The following is a 19897-nucleotide window of genomic DNA, read 5'->3' on the forward strand; positions in this document are numbered from 1 at the left end:
GTGTCTGATCACAGCAAGACCTGAAGCTTCCTGAGTCATGGCAGCATTAGAACAAGGCAGGGAGAAGCACAGCGCGGCCATCCTTAGAGCCGGTGCAAGTGGAGTGCGTGCTGACTGGGCTGTGTCTGGAGCCCAGGACGACAGCTCCCGGAGACACTTTCAAGGGGTCAGTGAGAGTCATCCCCTCCTGCCAGGCCAGTCCTAACACTCAGGGTCCCTCAACTCCTGGTATGAACTCTGGGTGGCTCCCTGTGGCAGTCAACACGGAGGGGTGAGGCCAGGTAGAGACCCCTTTCCACTCAACTGGCTCTCTTCCCAGCCTCTCCTTCCTGGGGGTCAGAAGGAGCTGCCCTGGCCCCTGAGGGCTTCCATGGGGAGCAGAGTGGGCACGCACGCCAGCCATTTGGTATAACAGGTCCATCTGAGGCCCTCTTGTGCAGCGCCCGGGTCTCCGTGAGCTCACTGGAGGAGCCCCAAGTGGTCACATCAAGCCAGGCTCCCAGCAGGGCCCAGCTGTGCCCAGAGGCAGCGTGATGCCCAGCCAGGTCAGCAGCCACATCAAGTCTTTCGAGGCCCCCATCTCCCAGCCCATCCTTCCAGCACGGACGGGCCCACGAGGGCTTGGAAAAGATGCTCGGCCCGTCTCCTGGCCCACCTCACAGCCCTCGGCGCCAAACCGTGCTGGCACAGCTGGGCAGAGAAAACGCCGAGGCCTGCAAGGGCTGCTCGTCTAGCCACCCACAGGGTCAGGACAGCCCCGGGCCGTCTGCACCCTGAGTGGTTGTGACCTGGCACATCACGGCCCTCTGTCCTGTCCTCCTGTCTGCCCCTGCCACCTCCAACGACCACGTCCGAGCGTGCATCCCTCGGTTGTGACCTGGCACATCACGGCCCTCTGTCCTGTCCTCTTGTCTGCCCCTGCCAACTCCAACGACCACATCCGAGCGTGCATCCCTCGCTGGGTGTCCTGCTTCCTTGAGGAGGCCCAAGGTCCCGGGGCAGAGCCTGGCGTGCGAGGCCGAGGGCAGCGGGGCTCACTTGTTTGGCCAGTCAGGATGCTGCATCTCTCGGGGCTGTGACCACAGATGCTGCCCTTGAAGCAGGGCGTGACCCCGAGGGCTCCCTGTATCCTAGGGCACCCCTTTTATCAGTCCTGGCCCAGGGGCCTCTGAGGACCCCCAGGCCCGTGCCTGAGGAAGCATCTGTCCTTTCTCCTCCATGTCCCTCCCTTTCTTGTTCGCTTTTCTGGCTGAGAATCTACTCAGAGGGCCCCAGGTGCAAGTGGACACTCCTTGGGAGAAGGAGGACTGAGGGGACAGGTCAGGGGTTAAGTAAGACTTGGGGGCAGCCTGCTGAGGGAGGGGGATGGGCAGTCCAGTTGTGACGCTGCCCTAGTGGGCGAGTGCTGAGACCCTGTGCCTCTGGCCATCTCCAGAAGCAGGTGCCCAGGCAGAGGGCATGTCACAAGAGGTTCTGAATCGGGCTTTTGTGCCCTTCTCTCTCCAAAAGCTATTCTTCCGTAAAGCTGGTGAAAGAAACGGGATCCTCAACACAGGCTGGCGTAGAACCCTAAGCCTGTCAGTTGCCTAAGGTGGCGTAGAAGACGCTGGAACCACTCTGCAGGGGCCCCAGAGACAGAGGTGGCCCCCCAGGCTGTGCCGGTGCCCTGAACATGCGCCCTCAGCTGCCTGTGTCCACCAGAGCCCTGGCTGGGCACCCAGCAGCTGTCAGCTGGGGTCCAGGGTGGTGGGCTGGCTTCCAGGAGCTGCCCGAGGCTGGTGCCCACCGGCGTCTGCCCTGCTGGGAGCCATGGCCACAGACAGGTGCTGAGCTGATGTCAGGCCTCTGGCCACCGTGCCCGTCTCCTGCCTCCACTCCCGATTCTGTGGGATTCCCAGCTGGAGAAAAGGGACTCCGCAGGTCCTCTTTGGTCTACAGATGAGGAAGTGGAGGGGCACCCACCTGCCCACGCAAGGCCCCCCGGCCCCAGGAGACGGGACCCGTGCGCCTGCTCCCTCAACATGGCCACAGACTGTCCTCTGTGGGGGATCAAGAACCTGCAGTCACCAGGCTCAGGCCAACGAGAACTAGAGAGTTCTGTTGCCCGGAGACGCTGATCCCCTGCCCTGAGGCAGCATCAGAGGTGCTGGGAGAGATGAGAGCTGTTGACCGACCCAGAAAGCCCCTAAACCCTGCCCCTGCTGGCCCCAAAAGACGGCCCACCAGGTGTATGGATCATTTCTCCAGGAAAAGGGCTAGGAGAGTGGAAAGGGCTGAGGGAGTCCCCACCAGGACGTGCGGCAGAGGGGTGGGCATGTGCTCCCAGCAGGGCAGAGGCTGGTGGGCACTAGCCTCAAGCAGCTCCCAGAAACCAGACCTCTGCCCTGGCCCCTCTGGCTGGCAGCTGCAGCAGCCCCCGTCCCCCAGCCCCCCCGGTTCCCCGGCCAACAACAGCGGCAGCCCCCGGTTCCCCAGCTGACAGCAGCGGCAGCCTGCCTGGGGGGCCGAGGGCGGGCATACCTCGCACTTGCTGCGGAGCCCCGTCTCCTGCAGGCGAGACCAGATGCTCTGGATCCTGCCGGCGTGCTCGGGGTGGCTGTTGGTGTTCCCGCAGGCGCACTGGTGCTTCAGCATCAGTGTGTCGTACACGAGGCCTGGAGCGGGGAAGAGAACACGGTGAGCAGGGCACGGCCCACCCCACCTTGCCCGAGGCCCCCCATCGGGCTGAGAGCCCAGGGCGCCTGTGCAGAACAGCCCCTTCTTTAGAAGTGGAGGCAAGCAGCACTGTCATCCACCCACATCCTCTGAAAAGTGAGACAGTTGCCAGTAGCCCCTGACCAGCCACGGGCAGAAGCAGAGATGAGGCCAAGCTGGGGGTCTGGTGGACCACCCACTCCCAGCCTTGCTGCCAGCAAGGCCCACGCAGGGGTACCAGACAGGGAGCGGACGGGAGAAAAGGCAGGCCTGCGCCAGGGGCCGCCTCTCCTGTGGGGGTCCCTCGCGGCACTCGTGCTGATTGTGAGAAAGAGATGCTGGGGCCTTTAAACATCCAAAGATCCTTGGGCATGCCCCTAGGGCCTGGGAAGTAGCCTGGGGGCCTGGAGGACCCAAGCTGCTGTGGAGTTCCTTCCCTTTGGAAACGGACAGCTGGCTGGGACGGGAGCCCGCGTACGGAGGCAGCACTAATGCAGCCTTTAAAGCGAATGTCTGAGGAGGGTCCCTGACCACAGCCTGACTCCTGAAGAGCCGAGTGGCTGGGCCACCTGGGAGGCTGCGGGATAGGTGTAGCAACACCCCAACTGAGCAGTGGCCAGTGCCACTGTCCCAGGTCCAAAGAGGGGGGCATGCTGTGAGGCTGGATGGGGTCTGTCTGGAGGCTTGAGAAAGGGAGCCCAGGTGCTGAGACACCCCTGCCTGTGGACCCAACGCCCACTGGGGCCTGCTCCTGTGAGGGGTGGGCTCAGTGGGTCTCCACCCCAGGTGACCTCTGCAGGGAGGGGCACCCCCTGTCACTACCATGACACCCTCGGTGCTCACAAGCCCAGCTGTCCAGGGTGGCAGACACCTGGCCAGTAGGGCACTGAGGTGTGAGAGTTCAGGTCAACAGGCGGGCACGCTGTAGAAAGAGCACCCGCTGCCGAGTCAAAATCATGGGCTAACAGCAGATTCTGCGGGTTTAAGTGGATGCACTGCTGGAATCTGCTTTAGCAGTAAAGAAACTATGACCCCTTCCCGCTCAGCCTCTCAGAGTTGGTGTGAAAGGACTCCGCTCCTCACATTTGTAGACTCCTGAGGGCACAAGCAAAATTGAGTTCTAGGATATGGAACTTAAAAGTAAGAAACAGACAGATTAGAGGAAATGCACAACCAATGCACTAAGATGTGTGGGCAAGGGAGCATTTGAGTTTGTAATAGCAAAATAGATATTGCAAAAATTGTACAGACACGCACACGATTGTGTATAATCGACCCAACTGCCCTTCAGTAAGGGAGTGATGGCCGCTGTCCACTAGGACTGTCAGGACAAAGTCAGGTTCGCTGACGGTGCCCAGACACCGGGCCAGGGCCCAAGGTTCTGCACAGATGCAGACGTCAGCAGGGGCACAGCTCATGTGCGGCTCAGCCAGAAATGGAATGTGGAAAAAATGAGCTGCATCTTTGGGCATGGACATGGGAAGACACTCGTGGTGTGTGAAGCTGTATGTACCCCAGAAAAGCAAGTTCTGAAATCTCATCCTTCCCTGTGGGTATGCCCCAGCCCAGTCAGGATGGGTCTCAGTCCTATTTCTAGAGTCATTTGTAAGTGGAATAAAATTCAGACAGAGAGAGACAGAAAGCCATGGAAGCAAGAAGCTGCAACCACGAAAACCCGGAAGAGAGGGAGCGCCCAGCAGATGCTGCCATATGCCCTGCCCTGTGGCAGAGGGACCAGGGTCGCCCACGCTGGCCCAAGAATGCCACAGTCCCCAGGGAGAAGTGCTGCCTGGAGGATGCCTCCATCTGGACACTTCCTGACCTCAAAACCGCGAGCAAATAAATCGCCATTGTTTAATCTGAACAATTTCATGGTAATTGCTTAAGCAACCCAGGAGAAACCAGAAAAAATTCTGGTTTCTGCCATTCTGCTGCCATTGCAAATTTTAAAAAATGTGGGAACGGCTTTGAGATTGGGCAATGGGAAGATTCTGGAAGAGCTGTGTGCATTTGATAGAGGAAAATAATGTGGTATTGGCAACTGGAAAAAAAGGTGATTCTCATTTCAAAATGGCAGAGAACTTGGAAAAATTGAGTTCTGATGTCACAGAAGGCAGATTTTGAGATTGATGGGGTTGGATGTTTAGCTGAGATTTCCAAGCTGTACGTGGAAAACGCAGCCTGGCTTCTCACTGCAGCTTATACTAAAATGCAAGAAGAAAGGGATAAGCTGAGAACTGACCTCATGTACATAAAGAAACCAGAAACTGATGGTCTGGAAAATCCTGAGCTTCTGGAAAGCGAATCCCCAGGGAACAGTGCCCAGGTGAGGGTCTCACTGACTTGGGAAGCAGCTAACCATTTCAGTGCAACTCAGGATTGGAAAAGCGGTTCTCTAGGAAGGGTCTGTGCAAAGTCCTCCCGTCTTGAGGGTTTGCTCCCCTGCATAGTACATGCAAAGCTGACGAGACCTTTTGAGATCTGCATGAAAGAACCACAGCCAGCCTGGACCAAAAGGGACAGAAAAGGGTCAGATTGAGGAAAAATCACTTCAAAGGCAGAATGATGGAAGCTGAGGACTGGACTGAAGACATCTTCATGGGCCAAGAGAGGGGCCCAGGTGAGTGTGAGGGAGTGTGGCTGCACACTTGCAGGGGGCAGGCCTTCCACCCAGGGGGCTCAGGGTGAGTATGGCTGCCCCAGGGAGCCAAGGGGCTGCAGCCGCCACTTCAGTAAAGGGAGAGCAGCACCCCAGTCTCTGGGGACAGCAGGGCGGCTGCTCAATCACTTGGAGAGTGTAGGGCTGCCGCTGCATCAGCCTGGAGGACAAAATGTCCTTCCGTCGGTGACTCTCAGACCTGGAAATCCCATGGAGTGTGCCCTGCAGGGCCTCTGAACGGCGTGGCACCCATGACCTGTCTTCCTTCCCATCTCTCCCGGTGGGAATGGGAATGTCTTTCCTACACTTGTCCGTCCTTTGTGTATCAGAAGCAGATAACTTGCTCTCCAGGTTTCTCAGGTCCCCAGGTGGAGGGGAGCTGTGTCCCAGCACAGACCACTCCCCATAACTGATTCTCATGAAACTTTTTTAGGGTTGTTACTGAAATGATAAGTGAACGTATTTACATGCAGAAAGAGCATGTTTCATGGGGTCCAGAGGGTGGAGTGTGGTGGTTTGAGCTGTGTGTACCCCAGGAAATCATGTGCTTAAACCTGATCCAATTCTTTGGTGTGGACCGAAGAGGAGAAGGAAAGCCATGGAAGCATGGAGCTGAGGTTGAGGAAATCTGCAAGAGAAGGGAGCTTCCAGCAGGTGTTGCTGTGTGCCCTGCCAGTGGCAGAGGTGCCAAGGGTCACCAGCAGCCTGCATTTGGAAAGAAAGCATCGCCTTTATTAGGACATTTTCTTGGTTTCAAAACTGTGAGTGAATAAATTCCCACTGTTTAAGCTGAACCATTTCATGGTATTTGCTGAAGCAGCCTAGGAAGTGGAAACAATACCTGAGATAGAGGGTGAAGTATGAAGAGAAAAGCACTACAGCCCTATTTCTGTAAAATAAATGTCTATGTCTGTCTCTGCACAGAGGAAAATCTTGAAGATTTACACCAAACTATTGACAATGGCCGCCGATGAGGAGTAGGAGTGCAGAAGCTTTTACCTTAAGTGTTTCCATCTTTTTCTGTTTGTTTCACTTTGTTTTATGGTAAACATGCACTGTTTTATTAATAAAAAAGAAGAGACAAGCTAAAAACAGGCATCGGTAAACCATGCCTGCGGCGGGGCCTGTCGTGGGGACCTCTGACTGGCACTTGGGCCCTTCCTGTGGAGACGGCCGCTGACCTGCATGGTGGGCACACTTCGTGCGGTAGGATTTCCACGAAGCAGCTGGGGTAGCTGGGACATGGGTCTCCACGATATTAAGGACCCATGCACTTCCACAGACCACCAGGACTTATTTTAGAAAGGGCCAACTGGCTGATTTTGTTTGTGACCCTCTGCAGCTTTCTGATTTTCCTTCTGAAAAGCAACATCGTTTCTGGATGATAATACTTAACTTTCGTCTGGCTACAAAGAGTATCCTTCTAAGACCGTAAAAAGGGAATGTGGCCATATTTTCAATGCGCAGAGCAGTAAGCCACTTTAACAGCACCTTTGAAGAAAGATGGGGCATCCAGAAAGCGAGCCCCCCATGTCAGGTGACGGGAAGTGGCTGGGCAGCAGGGACGGGCCCAGGAGGGATGCCTTCCTCCTTTGCGCCAGGGAGCTGCGGGTGGGAGGGGTCCAGACCTGCCTGTGTCCCCTTGGCTGGGTGGGCACCCTACCCCCACCCCGCCGCTGGGGTCCTTGTTTCTGACTCTGGTGAACTGTCCTCTGTGCAAATGCAAAGATGCTGCCAGCGTTGACGTGTGCCCACACGGAGAGGCAGCACAGAGGTGGCATTTATAGCAGAGGACGAAGAAATCCAGAAAGTGAGATGTAAGGGCGCCCTCAGTTTTTGTCACAGAGATTTCATTTTCCGAGACATGCACTCCACCCAAGCCTCAAGGTAATGCCCTTGACCTGCGCTCCGTTCGTGGAGCGTAAATGAAGAAAGCAAGCTTGTCGTCCATGACAGCCACGTACCCTACACGTCCATGCTGGCATGTGAGTGGGGACTGTCCTCTTCGAGACCACAACGTTCTGGGCTTCTGACCCCGAGACAGGCTCCAGGGGTCAGAGGTGGGGGAGCCTTGGAGCTGAGTTGCCTGGTCCCATCCCAGGACGCTCGCGGGCTGGCAGGGCCGGGAACACAGGCAGTCCAGGCCTGCTTGGGACTGTGTGTGCCGCAGCCCCTGCCCAGCTGCCACACGCAGCCTGACCCCTTCTACCCCGGGATGCAGGCCCCGAGTGGCCCCTCCCTGTACCTGTGCCCCCCGGCAAAGGGGCAGGTGTGTTACCTGTGGTGAACCTCGGCTTCGCGGGAGGCTCCTGCACGGACATGGGGAAGGTGGCAGATGCTGGGGAGGACTGAGCCCGCGACAGAGGCCGGTGGCCGCCACATGACACAGGGATGCCGGCTGCCTCCATCGACGCCTGGTAGTTCCTCAGCTGGTGGATGCGCTGCTGCTCCAGGAGGAAGGCCTGCTGCAGGGGGGATACCAGCACCGCCTCAGCGCAGGACACGCCTTGCAGCTTCAGGGTTACGCGTGTGCTTCTCTCGGAAGTCCTGCCTCCGCCCCTTCTCGCACGTGGGGTCACAGGTCATGAGCATTCCAGGGCACTGGCCCCTCAGCTCTGGGCCCACTGGCCGCCCATCCTTCCACATCACTGAGTGCCACGTGTCACACGGTGCAGCGATGCGGAAGAGGCTCAGCCCCTGTACGGCCTTGAGTGGGACAGGCATGGTCCCTGCCTTCAAGGACTGGCAGTTACTGGGAAGACAGGCCTTAGACAGATACCTTGTAAACAAACCTAAACTTCTGCAAGGCAATCACAGCAAGTGCTAAGTCAATCTTTAACAGGAGGGCCTCACACAGTTTGGGGGATCCAGGGGAGCTTCTCAGAGGAGGTGGTGAAATCTGCATGAATAGCACAACTAGGTAAAGGGGCCCAGGTTCAGTGAGCATGCGGGCAGGAATGTGGCAAGGGCCAGGGAGGCAGGACAATGGGGAGTGGGGTGCTGGGGAGGTGGGACAATGGGGAGGCTGGATGCCGGGGAAGTGGGGTGCTGGAGAGGCGGGGAACTGGGGAGTGGGGTGCTAGGGAGGCGGGACACTGGGAGGCTGGACGCTGGGGAAGTGGGGCGCTGGGGAGGTGGAAGTTGGGCTTCATGGGTCTCCCCAAAAAGCAGATATAGGATGAGGAGCTGACCGTGGCTGCGCAGAAGGAGCTAGCACTGTGTGGGCGCTGTGCCTGCCTTGGGGGCTTGCGTTGCCTGGCCCACAGATGGTGGAAGGGCAGTGGCAGGAGCTGGGGCCTAACTGTGCCTCCTTTGCAAACCGCCCCCCTCCTGAGAAGCCCTGAACTTTTCCTCAGGCCGGAAAGAAAAGAAGAAACATCCTGTTCAGGTGCTAGGACCTGAGCCTGAGCTCGGAGGGTGCGGGGCTGGGTGCCGAGGGGGCCAGGCAGGGGTGAGGCCACTAGGTGGACACGCCATGTGACCCCACTTGGACCACTTTCCAAACAAAAAAACCAGAGCGAAATAAGAAACTACTGTTCCCTGACGTCTCGGTTCCCACGGGAAGTGTGGCCTCTGTAGGACACGCCAGATCCCAGATGAAGGGCGGCTCCAGGTTAAGAGCCTGAGGAGTGACAGCGGTCTGCAGGGGAGAGGTACTTTGTGTCCAGCAGTGTCCCAGTCTAATTAGCTGTGCCTCTCCTCTCCTCTGGATTCTGAACCAAGGGACAAAGCCACAAAGGAACAAGCTTTGGCACCTTCCTGAACGCTGTGCTGGCAAACGGGAGAGGGCTTGGACCCGGGGCCAAAGTGGAGGGGGAGGCAGAGGTCCTGGAGTGTGGGGTCACTGGGCCCTGGGAGCCCTGGCTGAGCCAGCCCACCTCCAGAGGGTGCAGGAGGATGGGGAGGGCTGCACACCAGATGGGGTGGGGTCAGTTGCAGCAGGCTGGGTCTGCCCTAGGAGCGGGTCCCCAGGGGAGGGAGCAGGGGCAGGGAGGGGGAGCGGGGCCTGCAGCAGGGGCTTCTCCCTGAGGGCCCCTGAGGAAGCAGTGGGATGCTGGTCTATTTCACAGGCTCAGGCTGGGGGAGGGAGGGCACCTCGGGCCAGGCCTCAGCTTCCTTGGACAAAGTCTGTACTTGGGAAGGCCAGGTCTCAGATCCACTGCTGGATGCACGGCAAGCTTCAGCAGGGGTGGGGCAGCACTCACATCCATGCGCCAGAGGCATGCCGAGGGGCAGCCTCTGTGTTCCGGACTGGCTCCCTTTGCCAGGAAGTGGGGTGAGGAGGTGGCTTCTGGGCTGGGAGACTGGGAGGGGAGCAGCAGGAGGAGGAGCCTGTGGGCCCCCCTTCTCTAGAAGAGCCCAGGACAGGGGCAGGGGTCCCACACTGTCAAGCCCTTGTCCCCTTCCCTGGCTCAGCCCCCAGCAGGGACTGTGCTGTGCTGTGCAGGCAGCCTAGAAAATGCACCCCACGTTTCCAGCACAAGTTTCCTGATGAGGGGGTTCTGTTTGTTATTCTCAAGAACACAGAAAATGAGTGTTTTGAATAATTGTCTCATGCATGGACTGCAAAGCTAATTCCTCAACTAAATGCTAACGGTATTGTCGTCTACAAGACATGAGTCCTAAAGGTTTTATCCATAAATTCTCTCCCGTTTCCCATCAGCGGAGTAACAGCATTTGTCACAGGGAGGGGCGAGCTCCTGCGAGGCCGTGGCGTGGTGCAGGAACGAGGCCCCCGACAGGCCAACACGGGGCGTTGTGGGAACCCTCACCGTGGGGAACGCAATGGCTTAATTGTATTGTCATCAACTCTCAGTGTTTAGGGCTGATTAACTCGTGGCTTCGGTGCTCTCAAGTGGCCCAGAACTGAAAGATCAGCCACCCCTGAGGAGTCCAGGGAGACGGCAGCCTGGCTGGGGTCTGAGGACAGGGCACTCTGCTGGGGGTGAGCCTATTCAGATAAGCACGGAAGGAAATGCTGGCCCTAGGCCAAGTCACTCTCCTGTCCCTTGACGTTAGTGGTCCTGGGTGGGAGTGGAGGGGTGGGGGGCGGACTGTGCAGCTCAGGCAATAAGCCCAGATGTCACTGACCCAGGAGCAAGTCCAGAGAGAAGGGAGCAGATGGCCCAGGGGCCCCTGCACCCAGAGTCGAGCTGCCAGGGCCCGAGGGTGAGGCTGAACTGTGCCCCTCAGCTTTCCTTGCTGTCTCCCGCTTCTTGGAGAAGCAGCTTCCCTGATGGCCCTGTGGCTTCCAGGGTAGGGCTTCCTACTTAGAAACCAGCTGTCCTGTACCTTTCTGATGACTGGGTGGTTTTATATTTCACTGTAAATAAATAGATCATTAATTGAGACGTATGCGCTGCTGCTGAGCGTGGCTGGTGTGCGCCAGGGCCCGGCAGCCTGCCCAGCCCTGATTTCGGGTCCCGCTCTCCGGACCTATGCGGACCTATGAGGCACTAGCACTGCCTTGGTCCTGAGAGGGCCTGGCGTGTGTGAGACCCAGTCTGCCTTCATGATCCGTTAACAGTCCCTCCTCACCCCAGCTTTGGTGGTCTTGCTCAATCCTCCCAACAGCTGGGTTCTGTGTGAACTCTCAGGCCACAGGCCCGAAGCAAACACTCGTGGGGAACGGGCCTGCGGGAAATGGAGGGCAGGGGTGGGACCCCCATGGCACCTCCAGGGCGTGGCGAGTGGGGGACACACACGAGGCCACCCCACACCTCCCTGGGGAAGCTGGGTGGGGGTCTGGGAAGGAGCAGAAAGAAGATGCCTGGGGGGCAGGCCCGGGCACAGCTGGCCCCCACCCTCTCCCGTTGCCATGTGCCCCCATGCCCCGCCGGGTACCTGTCTGAAGAGCAGCTCCTGCTCCGCGGCCTGGCGCTGGCCAGGCTCTCCCTCTGCTGGGGGCTCCACCACCTCCTCGTCGCTCTCCACAGGCTCCTGCTTGACCTGCACGCCCAGCGCGGGCACCTCCTTCTGGCCGGACAGTCGGTCCAGGAAGGGCTCCTCCAGGAGGGCTTGGTGCTCGCGCAGCTCCTCCTCCGTCTCCTCGGGGTGGCTCTCAGGCTGCCGGGTGGGCTCGCTTGCCTTGGGCATGATCTGCAAAGGCAGCGGAGTGGACGGGCTGTCGGCGGGAGGGCTGACCAGAGGGAGGATGAGGCCTCGGCTGGGCTCTCCCCAGGTTCCTGCATCACAGGGTTCATCGCGCAGCCCTCTCTGGGGTCTTAGTTCCTGGGAGGCGAGGACCCCTCCGACACATCCCATGGCCGTGACCAGCCGTTAGACCTCGCAGAGGCAAGGGCAGAGCTCCCAGGTAGCCAGGGCAAGGTGATGGAGATGGGCTCCAGGACACCTTGGGGAGCTGCAGGGGGCCCAGCAGGGCTCAGGTGTCCAAGGCGAGACCAGACCGGGCGGCCCAGGAAAGACCCCGCTCACTCCGCGGGGAGTCTGGACACAGGCCCCGACAGGCCCTGGTGCTGCAGCCGAGCAGGCCGACCTTCCAGAAGCACAGCACTGCGGTAGCAGGCTGGCCAGCCAGGGGTGACATGAGGGTCCCAGGGAGGGCATGGCGCAGGCGAAGGGCAGGCCTGGGGAGAGCCTGTGTACAGAGGGGGACAACACAGGACACGTCTGGGCCAGCTTCCACGGTCCTCGTGGACACGGCTCAGAGGACAGATTCAGACTGAGATGGGGACGGAAGCAGAGCAAGGGCCGGGGGAGAAGAGAGGACAGGAGACGGGCGAGGAAAGGTGGTGGGGGAAGTTCCGCAGTGAGGAGGAAACACATGTCCCTCCCTGCTCCCTTTCAGGGGCGGCACTGAGGGGAGGCTCAGAGTGAGGGGCTGACAAGCCGCTGTGCCTTTTGTACAAGACGAAAGCTCTGGGGTGTCTGCAGCCCCCCCCTTGGGTCTCCCTGAGCCGTGAGCAGAGGGAGCAGCTGTCCTGGGCTTGGCCCCTGTGGAGAAGCTGTGGCATCTGGACTTCTGGGAGAGCAAACTCTTGCTCTGGCAAAGGGATCCTGGGGGCCTGACCCTGCCTGGCCTCTGGGCCCCACTCAGGCTGGGCCCTGCTGTCCTGTGGCGCAGAGTGGCTCGGAGACACAGGCCCTGCGGGACATCACCATGGCAGCAGGGGTGCCGAGGCCCAAGGCTGCTGGCCCCAGCTCAGCACTGACGCAGGTGGCTTGTGCAACAGCCTCCGCGGGCCGGACACAAACATAGCGCCTGTTTTTGTTTTTCTCTGTCTGTCTCTCTCTTTTGAAATCCAGCTTTCCTTTTACTAGCAAGGCTGTGGCTGAGGCCAACGCTGGCTTCGGGTGTGGAGCTTGCATAGGCGGTGGGGACAGCAAAACGCTGCTGCACAGAGGCCACTGGCTGGCCAGCGCACTGGCTCTTTGTCTTCCGATGGCCTGATGGATATTCGAGACCCATTTTTCTCAATTAAGTAACAGCAATGGTGCCCCTTCTCCCTGCCCATCTGGAACAATGCATTTAAAATAATCAGACTGGAGTTCAAGCCAACACCAAACTGGTAAACATCCCAGTATTTAAAACTATTGGACACACTCACAGTTAGACCACCCAAATAAATGAGTCTGAGTTTTCTTATTCAAAATTGAGATTGCTGAGTTAAAGGGAAGCACATCAAACTTCCAGGGATGGAATCCACACTCGGGCTCTGTGGGATTCAAATGATGGCGTGGTGCTCAGAAACCTCACAGGGACTCGTGTCCATGGCGCTGCACTCCCACCACCATGCCTCTGTGCTCGAGTTGGCCGGAGGCCATGCCACCTGCATGCAGGCCAGGCCACCCCGAGGTCAGCCCAGGAGCCCGTGATGCAGACACAGGGGCTTCACTGCCACAGCACAAAGCTCCACTCACCCATGGACATGCCTTCACCTGGCCAGCCGTGCACAAGCACTGCTGCCTGGACGGCCCTACACGCCAGCAGGAGCTGACGTCTGCCTGGACAGTGACGGCCAGCTCCTGGGCCGACCTCTGCCCCTGGTGTTTTCCCAGCCAAACAAGGCACCAGGCTGCTGCTAGGTGTCCTGGGGCTGCCACACGCATTAAGGCCGACTGGGTGGCTCAATCACCTCGGTTCTGGGGCTGAAGTCCGAATGCAAGGCGTGGGCAGGGCTGGGCCCCCAGAGGTACTGGGGCCCCCTCCTCACCTCCTCCAGCTCCTGGTGGCCCCAGTGCTCCGTCTCCCCAGCCAGTGCCAGTGGACCGTGGCCTCTTGCTCTGCCACAGTGCCTTGCCTCCTCTCATCAGGGTGCTGGTCACCCTGGTTTGGGTGATCTCATTTCAACTTGAATACACTGACAAAGACCCTCTTTCTGAAATAAGGTCATACTCACAGGTGCCAGGGGTGAGGGGTGAACATGTTTTCTTGGGGGACACAGTTCACCCTGTAACAACTGTGGGCCCCGGGAAAACAAGAACAGCCATTCTCTCTCCATCTCCCTTTCCAGCTCTGACTCCAAGGCAGGTGGCCAGTGAGCAGAAGCCAAGCAAGAAACAGCTGCAGCCCCACTGCAGGCCAGAGCAGTGCAGGCCAGGGCCTCCTGGCTCCCAGGAAGTGGGCACAGAGGAAGTCAGGGCTGTCATCCAAAAAGACAGAGGACGCCCTGGAAACCACGGTGCCAGGTGGTCCAGGTAAGCCCCTCGGGGTCACATGCACCCCAGAATGACACGACAGACATTTTCATCAGCCCCTTTGCCGCCGTAGTCAGCCATGTAATGAAATCCAGTGAGTTTACTTGGTTTTTAGGTCACTCTTTCCAAGACTCTCTCACTGAAGAGGTGCCTCCTGGCTTCCTAAAACCTCCCACCCTGCCACTCTGATAATGACACAGTGAAATCAATCACCTACGCTGGCAGCAGAAGGAGGAAGGTGAGGTTCCTGGGACACCTGACAGCTGCTGCCGGCAGGGGCTGCTTTCTTGGTCTATTCGGCGCTCCCCCATCTGATGCGCTGGACGCTGGCTGTTCTGAGGCCCCGTGAGGCTGAGCCGCCAGGGCTGGGCTTGGCATCGGGGCCCAGTCTAGGCCAAGAAGGGAGTCAAGAGAACCTGCTCCTCCGTGTCTGCTCCCAGCCTGCGATGGAGGGACCAGGGCGCATCTGGGTGGGACCAGCCATCAGCTCGGAGGAGGCAGGCCTATGTGCTGACCCCACCGCGAGGCGCAGCACCTGGTTTCTATAGACCGCAAGCTTCAACCAAACCGTCCTGAGCGTCTGCCAAGGCCAGGTGCTGCGTTGGCCTCTAGGAACCACGGAGGGCCCTCCCCAGAGCCTTGAGGGGCTGTAGTCCAGCAGGGGAGTCAGCGTTAGCCCCAGGGGAGACGTGGGGGGCCGGCTGCTGTCCGGCAGCACTTCAGGTGGAGAGGAGCAGCTGAGGGGTGGGCTTTACTGGGAGGTGACATTGAGCAGAGACCTCAAGGAGGCAGGGCTGGCAACCAGAAGCAGGAGGCTGTCCCAAGCTGGTAGGGAACACGTTGCGCTTTAGCAATCCCTGCTGTGCCCCGGAGCCCCCTCCTGGGCTAGGATGGGGGGCTCGGGTGAGGAGAAGCTGGTGCAGCATGCAGGGAGCTGCTGAGAGGGGCTGACGGTGTCACCAGCAGGGCAGGCAGCACTTGACCCCTCTTTGGAAAGGGCAGCAGAAGTCAGGGGGCTTTCCTCCCCCCCAATTCCATCTGAAGCTTTAGCCACTTGGTCCTGCCACGTCTTGCCCACTTACGCCAGGCAAATCTCTCTCCATCCTCCTTTCCCCTGACCCTTTCCTTCTTCAGAGAAATCAGTAGAAGACTAAGAGTGCCTGACAAGCACAGGGTCGAAGACTGGATACGCCTGAGGTAAGAAAAAGCAACAATGGGAGTTTCCACAAGGGAGAGATCAAGGAGCAATTTTATCCATCTCCACAGCTGCCGAAGTTTACACCAAGTTTCCCTCAGAAAATCACCACAGAAGCTGCCGTCTATCGTGTCATCTTCTCCTTGTCTTCTAACCGATTTACTGAGATAAAATTCACACACCAAAGCATCCACCCTTTGCGCGTACAATCCAGAGCTCCTGGAACATTCGCGGAGCCGTGCGGGTCACCACTGTCTGACCGAGAACATCTCCACCAACTTCCAAAGAAACCTGCACCCACCGCTGTCGCGTCCCACTCCCCTCCTCCCAGCCCTGGGGGCCGCTGGCTTCCTGTCTCACCGGACTCGTCTTGTGCGGACAGCAGAGAAACGGAACATATCGTGTGGACTTGCGCGTGTCTCATTCCACTGGGCTGCAGCCTGATAGTCCCTTCATCCTTCTTACGGCTGAATAATAATGTGATGGCTGTCCGACCCACCACATTCTCTGTGCCCCTTCAGCCGCCGATGGACATCTGGGTTGTTTCCACCTTTTGGCTGTTGTGAATAATTCTGCTACAGACGTTCACACGCAAGCTTTACGTGGATGCGCTTTCGTTGCCCTGGGAGTAGCGTGGCCGGGGCCTGTGGTGACTGTGCTTAACCACTTGGGGAACTGGCAGGCTGCTTTCTGAAGTGGCTCATCTCATTCTCTTGCAATTAGGGATGCTTTATTTCAAACGCCCATGTGTGGAAAACAGTGTCCAGTGCTGGGTATTTAGTACCCAGCATTGTGACGCAGGCTTCCGTGCTGCTCCCTCCTGACGACGGGCCTCTGAGTCGCTCCCGAGGTCCGGGTAGGTCTGAGGGTCTCTGTGGGCTGGACCTCGGCTCGAAACTGCTGCCGACACCCCCCCAGCAGGCCAGCATGTTACAAGCTCCAAAGCGACTTGGAAAATAGCTTTTGGGGCTCCACGCTGCTGTGCTGGGTTTGCTTACACACGATAAGCCTGGGAAACATCCGAGAGCCCCCTGGGAGATGTGGCACTGGGGCTGAGCATGGCCACACAGACGTGGACGCTGCGCTGGGGCTGGGATACAGGCTGACCCTGCGCCTGGGCCCGCCTGGCACCCCAGCCCCGTGGGCAGCACGGGCCTCCTGGCCTGGCAAACGTGCTCTACTCCGCTATGTCTCCCGGCCTCGCTCATAGTCATAAACAAACTGCAGAGACCTGGGAAAACCAAGACGCTGCGCCTGCAAACCTACCTTGTTAATGTGCAGTTGCTGCTGCTGGAACTGCTGCTTGTGCTTCTCCAGAAACTGCTGGTGCTGCTGCTGGATCACCAGGTGCTGCAGTGCCTGTGCGTTCTGGGGCAGCGGGGCCGACTGGGTCCGGCCCAGGGGGCGGTGCTGCCGCAGCTTGTGGATGGAGGGGGACAGGCGGTCTGCACCAACCAGAGACTGTGTGTGGAGGGGCAGCGCCCCCAGGCCTGAAAGATACCAGCCTGAAGATAATAAGGAGGAAAAGGCAGCAGAGAGGGGAGAGGAAGAAGAGAAGGAGGAGAGAGGGGCTGTTCAGTCACGGATGAGACAGCGAGGGTGTCCACCTCTAGCACCTTCTCCCCGGGGGCCTGAGGGCATGTCCACTGCCCAGGCGCCCGAGGCCACTGCGTGGGCTCCGTGTCTGGAGCTCCGGCTCTGGGCTTAGTGAGGCCCATGACCTGGAGGGAACTGTCTACTGGACATCAGCTCAGCCAGCAGATGTGGGGTTAGGTGTGGAGGTCTCCAGGGGAACCTGTGCCTTCCCACACGTGGCTGGAACCCTGGGGCCCGAACAGGTTTGTTCAGAGCTGAGCAGCACGCCAGGGCCACATGGGAAATGCCCAGGCTGAGCACGGCTGCCACGGCTCCGGCAGCTTCTGGGGTGTCCCAGAAGAACCCCAAGATGGCAGTTCCCTAACTGCCACAGAAGGGAAGCTGTGGGGGAAAAACCACACAATGTTCTTGGGGTTCGAGGCATCTGCAGGGTCTTTTCACAGTGCTGACTTGACGCAGCAAGAAGGCACGAGCGCCTCCACGGCCCGGACCCACCCTGAGGCTCCACTCTCCGCGCAGGGGTGGGGGGCACTGCCGCACTGAGCATGCCCTGCCTTCAGAGACAAAACTGTTAGGCTTTTACTGGCATTTGCATCTCGTTCTGAAGTGCAAATCTACTCGTGCAAATTACTCTGTGAACCCAGGGGGCCAAATGTTTTTCCTCCTTTATGCTTTTCATCCATCTGCCATTTTTTCCTTTTGCAAATTGTTGGTTTAGGTAGTTTATCATTTTTAAATGGTTCTGGGGCAAGGGGTCTAAGGAGACCCTTTCCCCTATGAAATGAGGATGTGGCCCTGGCACCCCGCAGGGGAGATGCTGCAGGAGCCTGGACTGGCAGACGCTAGTGGGGTGGCCCATTACCAGCTGCCACACCTGGGCCCGGCGCTAATGGTCAGCAGTGCTGCTGGAAAGGGTCCTCCTGACGGCTCAGCAGAAACCCGATTCTGACCCCACGCTGACCCCCCAACCACAGGTCATGAGGAAGAAGTTCCGATGGTGGACCCAAGGTGGGTTATGGCATATATTGCAGAAGATATTTCAGCATAAAATTACATGACATTAAGATAAAATTCTATGGAGGAAATTAAATGGACAAGAGTTCAAGAAGAAAAGGAAACAATACAAGTTTTGGGCTAATGAGAGTTGTATATTTCTATTTTTAATGGATGATGGTAAGTGTCAAATCACTATTGTCAAACTCTGGTCACATATATTTAAAATAGTTTTGCTTTAAATACCAGTATTTATAATACACACAAAATATATTCTTTGTAACAACTATTTTAGCTAATAATGAAAATGTAGATGCTAGTTTAAAATATAAGGAGACACAGGTTTGCAAATATATGTAAGAGTTTGAAGGCTGTTATTTGAGGCCAGTGTCGTCCAAGAGAACTTCCTCCAATGAAGGGAATATTTTAGATTTGTACTGTCCAACAGTCACCAAGCAGCAAGGCTAATGAGCATTTGAAATGTGACTGTATCAAGATGAAATGAATTTTAATTATTAAAAAGCTACATGGGCAAAAACTATATTTTTTACATGGCTTTTCTATAAACCTATAACTTCTCTAATAAAAAAAATAATCATAAACATTATGCTGGGGTGCCCATGTGGTTCAGTGGGAGAATGGTCGCCTGCAATGAGGGAGACCTGGGTTCAATTCCAGCCCATGCCCTCCCTTCCTTGTCCCTCTAAAACACAAAGCCATTAGGCTAAGTAAAATAACCAGGAAAAAAAGGAGAAAACTGAGGCTGCCCTGGCTGGTGGCCCTGACTTCGCCAGTGCAGGATGTGGTGATGGGGTCGGGGCTGCAAGCAGGCGGAGCCGTCCGAGGCCGTACCTGAGCAGCAGGGAAGGTGAAATACGGGCTTCTTTTGGGTCTTCCGAGACCCAAATGCACACATGAGGCTTGGGGCTGGGCGATGCCTTGCTGGCCCTGCTCACCTCTAGCACACACTTAGCAGCAGCAGCAGCCCCTGCTGACACCAGAGTTAGTGGCAGCAGACATGGCAGGAGCAGGGCATGGCGTGGTCTGAATACAGCACTGCAGCTCGGCCGCCGGGTCTCCATGGACCGTCTGAGGCTCTCTGTCAACAGAGAGGGGTGACCCTGCTGCCTGCAGGGACCCGGCAGGGACGTCTTTCTCTAGTGGTAGTGTTGGTGCTGTGGTCCCTGGGCAGGGAAGCCCAGGGGACACCTGGACACTCGCCCCCCAGGTCTCTGTCCCCGATCACCCGGGCACGCTCTCTGTCTCTGCTGGGCAGGCACACCTGGCTGGGTCTCCCCGCCACAGCCCCAACAGAAACCCCCAGGGCTCCCATGAGTGACGCACCAGCCTCGGGGGCTGGCAGAAGAGTTGCTGTTCCCGGGGCCCCTGCTCACTACAGCAGGGTTGGGGGAGGCCCTCCCAGGAGTCCACACCGGGACAGGAGGCGCTAAGAACAGCAACTCTCACGCACGCGCACACGCAGGAGCTCACTCAGCACCATGAGCTTGGCACCTTACCATGTGCAGCCCTGAGGAATGCGTGTGTAAACACGGCACCACACAGGCACGGCCCACCTGAGGGGGCTACAACAAGGAGGTGAACAGCCCTGGGCCCAGCCCTCGAGAGCCTGCCTTCGCACAGCCGGGTGCTGTAGCCCCGAGTGGATGAATTCACACTAGGTGGGTGACTCTAGCCATCTGGGTCTTTAAAAACCCATCTGCTTCTTCCAGTGTCTTTCATGCCATGGCAAAATTCTTGAAGAGTCCTCAGATGAGATATCAGACAGACAAGAGTCAGGTATAAACTAGCGGTTTCAACCCTGCTGCACATTAGAATGGCCTGGGAAGCTCTGAGAAACCACTGGTCCCTGGGCCATCAGGCCTGCTGGTGAAGGGGTGCACAGCATGTTCTGGAAAGGAAGCGTCCAGAGGGGAGCTGGGCCAAATCAAGCCTGCATCCTCCTAGGAACTCCTCCTCCCGAGAGGCCAGGGAGCAGCTATCCTCCCCGTATTGGGAGCCAGGGGGCAGCTATCCCCTCCGCATAGGGGACCAGGGGACAGGTATCCCCTCTGCATCGCAGGACCAGGGAACAGCTATCCCCT

General features: G+C 58.0%; 1 protein-coding gene across 18 annotated transcripts in view; it reads right to left on the reverse strand.

The window, feature by feature from the left end:
- The window catches only part of HDAC4 (histone deacetylase 4), a 410616-nt gene that overhangs the window by 36899 nt on the left and 353820 nt on the right, over positions 1-19897 (reverse strand). For 16 of the 18 annotated variants that reach the window (XM_077155606.1, XM_077155607.1, XM_077155612.1 and 13 more), the window contains 4 exons: positions 16473-16711; positions 11198-11452; positions 7632-7818; positions 2521-2654 (listed from right to left, as the gene is read on the reverse strand). In XM_077155606.1, the coding sequence (XP_077011721.1) occupies positions 2521-2654; positions 7632-7818; positions 11198-11452; positions 16473-16711 (815 nt within the window). The remainder of the gene's footprint in view (positions 1-2520; positions 2655-7631; positions 7819-11197; positions 11453-16472; positions 16712-19897) is intronic. The other 2 variants (XM_077155603.1, XM_077155601.1) reach the window with 1 other exon arrangement.

This window comes from Tamandua tetradactyla, chromosome 3 (assembly GCF_023851605.1).
Source record: "Tamandua tetradactyla isolate mTamTet1 chromosome 3, mTamTet1.pri, whole genome shotgun sequence".
NCBI classification, from domain to species: Eukaryota; Metazoa; Chordata; class Mammalia; order Pilosa; family Myrmecophagidae; genus Tamandua; species Tamandua tetradactyla.